General features: G+C 42.2%; 2 protein-coding genes across 2 annotated transcripts in view; one reads left to right on the forward strand and one right to left on the reverse strand.

Annotated features, from left to right (window-relative positions):
- Positions 1-12,251, reverse strand: part of T265_08209 (hypothetical protein) — a gene marked incomplete at both ends in the record, with an annotated part of 149,930 nt that overhangs the window by 38,480 nt on the left and 99,199 nt on the right. Inside the window, one exon of the mRNA XM_009173944.1 lies at positions 461-1,120. Coding sequence (XP_009172208.1) covers positions 461-1,120 — 660 coding nt within the window. The remainder of the gene's footprint in view (positions 1-460; positions 1,121-12,251) is intronic.
- The window catches only part of T265_08206 (hypothetical protein), a gene marked incomplete at both ends in the record, with an annotated part of 36,543 nt that overhangs the window by 10,282 nt on the left and 14,010 nt on the right, over positions 1-12,251 (forward strand). The window lies entirely within an intron of this gene.

The following is a 12,251-nucleotide window of genomic DNA, read 5'->3' on the forward strand; positions in this document are numbered from 1 at the left end:
CTTGGAAGCTTGGTATACTTGTGTGAGAAGTCCTCACGAAAGGAGCCAATCACGAAGCGACCACGCGATGTGGATACGGTGACTGAAGGCCCGAGCCACGTTATATCTTGTCCAACTGAGAGATGATCACAGTGATGATCAGTCATCAGTGACCGAACGGTGACGGAAGACGGTGGTTTTGAATCTCCCTGGAGACTCGCGAGATAAACAGTGCTAACGACTTCCAATAGGAATGTTGCGGCCACACAGTCCTTCCCTGTACATCGAAACATGCTGTTCACTCTTAGAGGACGAAACTCCTTTGGAAGTTTGCAAATGTGTCCGTTATGTGAGTCAATAACAATGAGACGACAACAAACAGTGCATATAATATGTGTAAAGCATATGTATGACATACAATAAAGAATTTGATATGGGGCACTAAAAGCGTATTCAAAGATAGTAACTAAAATATACTAACCTGATGTTTTCGGCTTTCAAACGCGCACAGTCTCCAGCACCTCCAACTGGCGCGGTGCCATTCATGTTACGTTGCGTAGGTGAGACGAGCTCCAGTGCTTCACGTAAGCGGTGCTCCAGCCCACCTTGAGATAACTCTCCTTGTTCATTGTAGCGGATACCCATCAACAGAAGCACAAACCCGACTGCATGTCGTCGGTCCGGAGGTAACTGTAGTATCATGTGATGTAATTTTTTATCTGACTGCCTTTCGCGGTCTGTCATCTCCACCCACGCCACTGTTAGACGCGACGATCCAGGTGAGGGAACAGATCGTGTAGACATTTTGGATATGGCGTTACACGAACTAGTAATTATGCTCGGAGATGTGGGCGGAGAACATAAAATTTTCGGTGGTTCCAGATTCAAATTTTTGCTGCTTGAATTTATGGAGGAAATTTCACTGGAAGTGTGTTCTACCCATTGTCCAGATGAGAACCGTTCCAGGGAGATAGAGCGTCCGGCTTTATTTCCTTGAATACCACCATTGGCTTTACTGTTGCTGGTGTTGTTGACGATATTGACGTTGGTGTTAGTACTGCTGGATGTCTTCGGGTAGTAGTTACCATTGAATCCGAGTCGATAGTTCGGTCGATTACGAATGTAGGAATCGGGGTGTAAACTAACGAAGAGAGAAAATCGTTCGCTGGTCGTAACAGTGTGTAAGAAATTAACGGGTGGAATGGAAGAAATATATCTAGTCTTAGAATAAGTTGATTCATGAATATGAATACCGACCGCACCCAGACATAGAGCTTGCATTAAACACTTGGTAGTGAACTATTGCTGAGTCGGCGTAATGTGGCTGATAAGTCGGTTTTGAGATAAGCGTGCAGCGCCACTCGTTGGAGGACATCAAAGTTCAAGTCTTGGGTGAAAGTAACACTGCTGATGGAATAGATGAAGCAAGTATCTATTGAATTCCACCAATCGTGAGTGTATTAGGTATTATATGTAAGAATGCGTCTTTGCGGCAAACTGTCGTGATTGTATTCAGGTGTAAGTAGTTGGAATCCCATAATTCCTATTGACTCGGGGACCAGTAATTAGAAACCACGAAAACACGATTCACCATGTTGCACGAGTATGTGCAGATCGGGGATAAGGATGAGTAGCCCGAGGATTTATTTCACACAGAAGGGAAAATTTTACCTTGCACTCATTCAAGCCACCCCCAAGTACAAATAGAATTTCATCAAAGTTGAACCTTTTGCGTAAAAACATCTCCGTCAGAAATAATCAAAAAAACTGCAGACGGGATGAAGTAAGCAAAGGGACGACATGGCTGGTCCCCTAAAATACGTTCATTGAAGGAATCACTGCATATCTTTAATGGTCAGGGAGGGTCGAAGTTTCCATTGAAAATTATTTTACAAAACCAACTACTAAATTTGGGTAGGAATAATATTCTGAATATTCTAGTATGGTTGCTTCTAAATGAGAGATTCCTCCACATGATACACTAACCATCAAACTTTTCCGTTGTAACTGGAGTTACTGGCCTGTTGCACAGTTTCAAAGTGCGGAGGGATTCAGTAAATCCCGATGGGAGGGTTTAATGGAGATCACTTCTAGACTGTGACTGAGACACACCTCACGGTCCATTCATTTACAAATTGTAGTTTTGCCAATGGCTCAGATAAATTCCAGTTTGTTATGGTAGAAATTTGAGATTTTGTGCAATTTCCGGTTGCTCTGAATCGCTGGCTGTTACAAGGTGCCCAGGGCTACCTCAGTAAGCTGGTTTTTACACCTACTTCACTGAGACTTTACCTATTCTAGCAGCGAACCTGAGACGTTTTCAGGTGTTCGACAATCATTGTCTCAGAACCATTGCTCGTGTGGGTTGGTGTCGGCGAAGCCGTAATTAGGCAGCTAAAAAACGAGTTTTCGGTTGTGCAACGGGTACTTCCATTAAAGAATGTGTCCATCACCAGAAACTGCGTTGGTTGGGACATGTGTATCGTATGTCGAACCATTGTTTGCCGAAGACAGTGCTGTTTTCCATGCCCAATTCAGAGTGACGCAAACAGAGAGGTGTCCAATCCTTGACCTGGCAGAGGAGTATGAAGATTACCGAACGTTTGGGTGCTGTCTGTGCCACTCGCCTTCCAGGATGGGGACCGCGTGATTCTTAATGTACCTGGTTGGTGGCGCTGCAAGATATGGCTGCCAACTGATGTCAGTGGCGTTCTTGTTGTCAGTTTCTATCCAGATCGCTTGAGTGTCTGCAAGTATAGGCACCTCGGAATGATTGTGGTGAGCTAGCACTAAGTTCCTTCCCCGTTCAGCTTTTCTCTTTTCTTTACAACAAGGCTTTCAAATAAATCATGGTTGTACGGCAGTGAAGCATCGATGTTGAACACTGATGTTATGCTGCCGATAATAATGATGATAGGCGCACACAAAAAAGCTTCATGATGCATGGAGCTGGGTAATTTGTTCGGTGAGGCAAAACTACCGAATTCCTTTCCATCCGGCGCACTGGTTTCAGACTACAGCAGTTATAGACCAACATCCTCTTTATGTGATGGTGAAACCGAATTTCGAAAACCATCTTCTCCAAAACAATACCCCCTGTTGATATGTATCGGAGAATGATGGTAAAAGACTCTCAAACTAGACCATTTTGCCAGGCATTTCGAGATGCAGAACCATTTGCTGGAGCGAGCGGTTTAATTATGTGACGTTGCGGTTTTTATCATGGAAAGATACGACTCCTGCTTAACTCGTGTGGTTCCACTGATTTTGTTATTGGGAGAGTTGTGTCCACAATATAAAAACCATAAACTCATTCTTACGCCCTTCACCAAATTTTCGTTGAGTATCCGGTGTTGCGCAAGCATCATTCACTTTTGATGCAGAAATGCTTCTTGAATAATAAGAAGCGATCGCATTATGACATACTTCTTTGTAGAACCGAACGTGTCTGAATTTTCTCGACATCTGTCGGCTGTCAGGAACACCTGAATTCGTAGGTCGAATTCTCGAATAAGATAGGCTTAAAACGGTACCGCAAAATTAAACGTAACGTCACGTGTTTCATGTTCACCCTGTCGCGATCTGTACGCAAAAAGCGGATGGTTAAATGCGTGACATTTGTCACAGCTCTATCTGTCGGTGCAGATGAGAAAGCGGTGTGGTCCTTCAATACAGATAACGGGCTAAAATTTTACTCTGTCACATGACTAACTGTTTAAACCTAAGACAGTTCAGGCAGTTCGACATCGTATCCCGATAGGTCCAACAGTAAAACCAAACAGGCTTCTATTCTGCTTCACCGTGAAATGAGTAAAGTATACCAGGTTAATTCGCTTGTTCGTTTGTGTCTGAACAACAAAATATCAACAACATCCGGATCGCGGACGAATTCCAGTCAGATACGTTAGGTAATCGTGAGGATACATACAACCAAACGTATTCAGTCTTGTGCGATTGAGTTTTAAATGAAGTTAACACCCCGTTGCGAAGTAGTTACACGAAATGTGGTAATTACGCGCAATTTGCAATGAATCCGTAATCAGTTGGCCTTATAAGGAGTTAAAACGATGATGGAGTTTTCGAGCCACACCCCAGATAAAAGTTGTGATTTCAACCAAGAATCCACCATTGAGGATTGCTCAGAGTTGTTCTGCTGGCGGTGTGGTATGGGGGTCACTTTCCCCTTAAGAAAAATCTTCGATTAGGTGATTTAAAATAAATTACCGTCAAGATACCTAAAAGGCGGTGACGGGTTCTTGAACATCGTCACTTGACTTGTCTATCCACCTTTACTAGTCTGTCTCTGTACCTGCAGCTGTGTCAGTTATTTTCAAGAATTGCCCAAAACTGGTGTTTGGACAAAGACTTCAATCAATATTCCGATCAATTTACTTATCAGGCCAACTTTAGCCTCGCGTGTCATATCCAGAATTTATATAATCCACTGCCTCGCTGACGTTGAAACCTCCACATTCCTCACTCCAGGATGCTTGGAAAGAATGTCCACTCATTATGGCCACTCAGTAGTTAACGGAATTCCGTTATCAGTATCCACTGCTCTACCATCAGTCAGTCAGTAGCAACTATGGCGCACACACCACTAATTGTTTTGCAGAAAACTGTTTCAATCTGTGTATGTCAAATTGTGTCAATTTGTTTCTCACGAGGGTTGGTTGAAGGTGAACACATGCTGTACGAAACATTGGTTTGCGCATGATTCCGTCACGTGGAGTTCCTTTGGTTAATGAGGAGCAAATACGATTCTGGCAATCAAATTAGAAATCATTCCCGCCTGTACCTCCTGCAGGGCTTGACATCGTGATTATCTGAGAAAAATCTAGGGCTTTCGTATATCGTGTGGTTGCAAAAGAATGCGGAATGACCTGGATAGTTTCACCAATTCAGACGCTTCCTTTCCTGCCCTAGTTAAAATTCTTTTTTTTTTGGTTGGCTAATTTTGATTGATTTTGCGAACCACCCGAATTTCCGAAAGATGTTCGTGTACTTTCAACCTGCTGACTGTTTGCTGCCAGATAAAATCACAAGTTACTTCAATGCTGTACTCGATGAGGTTTTCGGTAAGACACAAGGTGTTCGTTCAGCTTTCAGAGTTATTTTATTCGACTTTGCATTCCAGATTGTACGCAGTTTGCATACAATCCAGCTGAAGAATGCGGGGGAGGGTTTCGTCATCTTGAGAGAATGAGCGATATAGAACTTAGAAAAGCCTTATGCGGGAAAGGACACTAAATATTTTGACTGTTGAGGATCATAACATGAAAATTATCTTGAGTGCCTACGATAGGGGACCATTATTTCACCAGCCCAGGTACGCAAGATAGTGTGCTATCAAAACTATAAGTCTGAAAGTTATGAAGTGCCACCAAAGGCTTATGGGACAGTTTTGTGGCTTGAAAATTGGTGAAAGAGAGGAAGGGCACTTCCAAACTAAGAACCCTCCAAAGAATATAAGGTTTATCCCATATTCTACCTCATGAAGTCAAGCAGTTCTTTGCTGTTTCTAAGTAATTGTTCAGCACTCCCTTATACAATCACTTTTCCGCATTTTGTCATATATTGTAGCATCCCGATAACCTAATGTGCCGTCATAGTATTTTTGACGACAGACCACCTGAAAGATTGGTCAACCCCTTATTTTCCTGTGCGAGTCTCACTCATTTGGGAAAGAGTGCATCCTACCAGTTGGTTGAAAATGAGTTGAAACGACTACAGCCAATACTTTGAGGATATCGTTGGTATTTTGAACCTGCCATGTTTTACCGAAAATGAATTTTCACTCCGGAAATGTGTCGATGCAATATTCGAAGAAAAACAGTTTTGTCCCAAACATTCCTAAACCACGTGAGAAGGACCAGTTAGAACAGTTGCTGAACATTTTCCCCTAAACACTCCCATTCATAACTGATTTTTCCAGGTGAAAAGTTTTCACCTAAAGATCAGTCTTCAGCAAAATAAACAGTTCCTGTCTCCAACGATATTAGCCACGTGTTATGGTCAAAAGAGACTTTTCTGGCATTGGGACAACCAAGCCATTTGATTGTACCATGCGGCACGAGGGATTACGGGTTATCTAGAATGTGCTTTAATGATCACAGTGGTTTTGTGGTTTCGTACCAATGTCTACCACACAGTGTCACGTGATGCCTCATTTGAAATTAGATATTGCACGCTAGGCAGAAATAGCCCTGGGAGAGCACCTGGTGCTGAACGGATAAACTGCCAGATTTGTTTGCATGCCGATGTTTGTGTATTGGAACAATGATTAAATCCCATTCACCAACAGGTGCATAATAGGTAAGAGAGCGTGGTAACCTGAAGTTGTAAATCAAAGCCACATTTTGAACCGGGTTTTCCTCAAGTGCACATGACCATTGGCAAGAAAACAAGTTACTGAACCCACTGTGACTGAGTTTCTTGATCTTGATCCTGAAAGACCGCGACAAGTGTAGAAGCGATTGATGTTGGTATTCTTTGCATCAGAACCCACAGACTCTTTCAGACTGCAAGTCCAAAAAGTAGCTGGACTATATGTATTGTGTTTTGCACGTGCCGAAGTAACCACATATGTGCATTACATCGAATTAATCATATTGATGCGCATAATCCCATGCGAGACCATTGCTTGGACTCATGTCAATAAACTGAATAGGAGAATTTATAACTGCCATAAAACACGAATTGAACTCGAATAAAGAGCTATCGTAGTAGAATTGATGTGAATAGTAAGCAGAACTTCAACTGTACAACATGAGGCCGCGTCTTTTAAAATTTTTACAAACCCAAGGTATCTGCCTTTGTTCGAAATATATAAACTTCATTTCCAGTGTGAAATATGTAAATCTCTTCTACGTCAGTTTCCATTTAGCAACAGTTTTTTAGAGGAGATAAATTACTCGCAACCTTATCTTAAAATGAGCTTGCACTCGACAAATCCCAGAAGCTGAGCGATTGAAGCACATAAGTAAGTCTAGGAAGCATTCATGCGAATGCAGCTAGGGTGTTTGATCAATACAAGGTACAATACAGTAAGGGAAAACCAGAACAGAAGACATTTCACCATGATGATCATTTCTGTCCGGTCTTGTGAAGTGTCTGTTGCATATTTTCTGTTCAGGCACTAACAATCCTCGGGTGGAATGGAAATATAGATCTGAATGCCATAATCATCTAACTTTCGTCCATGGGGCGGTCCATGGGGCTGCAACACACGCAACGGCCCATTGTCCAATGGGGTGATCGCTTTCGATTGACTAATTGTTAGTATAAACACAAGTTCCTTAAATAGTTGATGCAACAAAAACGAAATACACATTTTTAGAGATTTCACGTGCAGACTGCAGAATTGTGACGTGTTTCTTTCAGAAAATGACGTCTTGCGACCGTCACAAGTGCTACAAGTAATACTTTGATCTTTATAAAAAATGCTTCAGAGGTGAGAATTTTTTTAAACATCTTGACAGTCAAGATGTCTTATCATTGAGAAACGGACTGGTGGAATGGCGGGCGTACGTGTTTGGATGAGGAAACAATTTTACACAAAAGATACCCAACCCGAGATAAATGCTTGAATGAAGTTGTAGACATAAGAAAAAACAGATGTAATTATCAGAAGACGTACTAAACAGAAGTTTTACATTCATATCCTTCACGTTTATACGGTTTGCCCTGTCAGCTAGTCAAGGTATTCTGTTGAGTCCTCACGAAAGACAAAAACAGTCGAATCAAGTGTTGTTCTTGTAAGAATTTATTAGCAGTGTATATTTTTGGGCGTGACGGGGTTTTAAACTCGTACTCGCCTGTTCGGATATAGCAGTTCAGGCGCTGGTGGAGCCGTGGTAAAATGCCCGCCTCGCATTCCAGGAACTGTTAAATTTCGAGTCGGACGCTCTTAACTTTGGTGCGAACTCACCAGAACAAGTGTGTCTGGGCAGGATGAGACTGTCCTGACAAGAGTGATATGAATTCTGCAAATCCCACTGCCAACTGCAACTAGACAGAGGTTGATCTCTTTTTGCTTATTCACAGTGCTCGAATTTGACGAGAATTAGAGACATTTAAATTCGGCAAACCGTTGAGAACAGTGAGAAAATCTCCGGTCTGAACCACAGAAGCCACAGGGAATCCAATTTTTAAAAATAAGCTTTAGCGTATTCCATAATTTCACGTGCAACAAACGTGGTATCAGAGCTCATTGCTTGACCCCCATACAAGTGGAATTTTCACAAATGTTACGATCGATCCAAAACTTTCTAACGTTGGCCGAATAAAAGCTCACAAAGTTTCACCAGCGTGTTACGAATATCTGTGTAACCCAAAGACGGGGAGATGGCGAATACGACCTATTTATTTCCGACGGGTTCTAATATGCTTGAGCTGATCAAAACATCTGCAAATCAGTTTGCTGGGAAACGGTAGTGCGACCATTCTTTCTAAACTCATTTTGTCAGTGACCCATTGGGAAAGCAGTAGACAGAAACGCAGCAAGTCGTATGTTTCTTATCGATTTAACACAACCGTCTGAATTGTGTGCAACTGACTAACCAGTAGTCAGAATACAATCAGACGTGTGGATTGCGCCAATATCAGGAGGACTGTGAGCAAGATTTAGGACCGTAGACTAAACAAGCACAAGTGACACCACTGGAACGGAATATTCTGAATTTTCCAAAGAAGCTTTTGAGGAGTTTTCACATGACAATGCAGATCCAGTGTTTTTCAGTGACTTTCTGCTATTTACTCCAAAAATCCGTTAAATTGCTAGCTTCATCTCACTGTTTACCTGAAAATCCAGTAGGAATACAATAAGAATAAGTGTATTTCGCTAATTTCGTGCAATTTGATTCCAAGTAGGTTGACGGAAACTCGAGAACTGCGTCTACCTGATGAGCTCCACAAAGGACGAAATCGGTCGTGGGCTGTCGAAGAATTTTCAGCGACCTTATTAGCAGTGCATTACGTATATACCTGTATCGCGATATCTCAAATATCGTACCGATTGGGACATAATTCAGCCTGGTGCAGCACATTCAGTTGCCTGGAAACATAACCAATGAGAGATTCAGCTCGGTTCACGATGAGTCTCAGGCGAAAACAAATTAGTTTGCAAATCGTCGCTGAGAACCATCACCATTATAGGCCACTCGAGGTTAATGTCTTTTACTGAGCCTCCGTCAGTAATGATCATGTCTAATCTCAGAATTTTAGTATTCTGACAATCAACCGCAACACTACCGACTCAAATCTATGACTGTGTGTATCTGGCGTTTATTTCGCTCAACAATCCAGTCAGTTGTGGTGAATCGGTGACAGCCAAACGACTGTTATGCTGAGCCGAACTTACATTTTACTCCGGAATAAATAAGCGCACACCTCAGAGGTTCACCCTGTGGTAATTAATAAATATCTTCTCATGACTGGACTCGACGGGGGAGGCAGCTAGCTATTTTAGCGAACGGTCTGCAAGCTATACACCGTAAACCGGGTGGTTCAATTGCATCACAGCACAACCTCGCACGTATCAATCAGAACCCGAAAAAACTGCTGTTTTGGTGAAGTTCCTGAATAATGACATATGCATGGAGGGGCATACTGTAGTAATCTCGCCATCGACAGCAATACGTGTCATGTATAAAAAAAGGATGTAAAATCAGCATGAAGTTCTCAGTTATATCATAGTTTTAGTTTACATATCACTCGGAGACACAAAAATAACAACGGTAACATGGGGAGTTTGTAATTCTCATGTCTGGTTGGAAAGGGAGTGTCACACAAACTGGTGATGTATCGTTCTGGCCGGATTTCCCCGATACACAATGTAAATTAATGCAAAAACCAGCGTAGTGAATCTCGATCAACATGACAATCAGCTGTCACCATGCCTGGATGTTCAGAATGGACACTATCTACCTGGATGTAAGATCGATCCCACGGAGTTGGTTGTCAAGGCAACGCGTCTAACAAACGCCCCGACTGACTAGCTTTTCTACTGGCTGTATAGCCAATTCGCTTATCAGATTACCACTACTTAAAGGTAGCACTTTTCTTTTAGCCTGCTAAACTGATACCCCCGTCACCGATTCCAGTTTACTTTCTCTATGATTACAACCGAAGGGGGAGGGGTTACAAAGTCTAGCTCGTTCCATTCAAACAACAATATCGACAAGGAAACAGCCGACGCAATAAAGCATTGTGACAATTCCTGAGGTGTGCTCAGTATCGTCCTTACTATAAAAGTAAGCTCACTGGAAGTAACCTGTTAGCTTGTTCGATAAATCTTTAGTGAAGTAAAACTAATCAGTGCTCATGATACTTGGGCGAAAATGCTCTGTAGGGGACGTATTAAATTACAAGTCGTCCTTTATTTCTACGATAGTGAGACAATGTCGCGCGTCTGCTCCCTCCTGACAGCTATTCAAAAACGCTTTCGACTAAAACTAACACCTACAAAAATACGTGTGATCGGGACATGTAATGTATTCTGATGACATTTGCCCCGCCTGATTCGTCGTACGTGCCATGTCGGCTAGAAAAACACATTGTGGCCAGTCGAGCAATCGAAACAACTATAATGGATGATGGCAACTTGATCAACCTTCTTTTCAAAACTGGTGATAAAATGAGTCCCTGAAGTTCACTTCAGTTTATCAACTATAAAGCATACATCAGGGTCATTGTAGTTCCAGCTGATACGGCTTTGATCTCCGGAAAATTGGAAGACGAGAGAGTTACAGCCAATAGTTGGACGCGATGTTATTGAATAGGTTCAGTCATTTGATTGGGAGGGGAAACTGGACAGCTAGTACGAAAGGTGAAAACTTCGATGCAGGGGTACGGTTGATTGGTTGGATTATTCGAATAAAAATTCCTTGTTACCAACGGACTGGATAAGCGTTCAACTACCGGTTACAGGAACCAAGTTGTTTTGCAAATATACAGATATTTTCCAATGGGTTTCGTTCAAATACTTTGTCTGTCGGAATTAGGCGAGCTTCTGAAGGGCAGTGGCTTAGCAAAGACCGGTTCATTCGGCTGCAGCAGATATGCAACTAAGCAGCAAATGGGTTTAGGTGTATTTTGTGGTACGTAAATAACGGAGATTTGGCTAGATGTTGGCGAACAAAGGTAAATGGGAAGACTGGGGTTCGAGTATATATCTTTCCGCTCACTTCCACAAGGCAAGAAAATAAATAGCATCTCAGCTCGATAAAATGTAGTTTCATCAGGTCCCTAATACACAATCATCGTGGAAATTTCCCATTGTTCAAATAACGGCCCATAAGTGGTTGCTTGCGTCGCTATTGCAGCACTTGTTTAGGTGACCAGAGTTAACGTTATTGCAATAACAAACATGGCAGATCTTTTCAGTGAACACCTATGGAACCTGAGCGAGATGGTGCCGCCTGAAGAGAGGCATCTACCACGCCCGTTGTTTAGTTAGTTAGTAAGTACAAGTAGGTTAGTGTTTAGGAAGAAACTCTATATACTTGTGTTTTGTAGAATAATTTATGTACCAAAGCCACCGCGTCGTTCTACACAATTCATAACGCACTTAGACAAATGTTGACTGCCTTTGTACAACGTTTTAATTTTTCGTGGTATGGATCTCATGTTTTCCGTCATACAGTCGGAATGAACACTTATGCACAGTCAACATTCTTTGGATTACTTTTTTCCTTCTGCACAGAAATGATCGGAAGTGCACGGCGCCTAAAATCTTCAGTCCTCTGACACTTTAGGAATCATGAAAGGGATCCTCAGTCCACTCGGGAGTATCGGTCTAATTTGTGTGGATTCTGATTAGACTTTCGAGTCAAATCACGACGTGATTCTGGCAACTGAAATATTGGCAGCTGGAGTTTGGGGACGTGGTCCCCCATGCTACATCCAACTACCAACCTGGTTCATTTCACCTCATTCAAGGTGGAAAAATCAGTATTTTTTCAAAACAGTATTTTTCAAAACAGCGGTTCTGCTTAACGCTGCTAATAACAAGAAAAAAGGGCCACAATCTATTCAGATGGGGCATCTGAACAAATTGTACAAATATATCTTGACAACCGTCAGCGGTACTGTTAAACATTTTTGTCGGTAACAAATTTCTACTGATGTATAATCCTAAAAGTTTGAGAGAGACATTACTGGTAATCTTTGGGAAGCGCAGGTTCCTAGTTTGCAAGATTGCCGGCGTACGGTGTGACCTATATTTTTTAGCGGAAAATACTGGAAGAACTAACGTGTAGAGTGCACTGCTC

This window comes from Opisthorchis viverrini (genome assembly GCF_000715545.1).
Source record: "Opisthorchis viverrini unplaced genomic scaffold opera_v5_208, whole genome shotgun sequence".
Classification (NCBI taxonomy): domain Eukaryota; kingdom Metazoa; phylum Platyhelminthes; class Trematoda; order Opisthorchiida; family Opisthorchiidae; genus Opisthorchis; species Opisthorchis viverrini.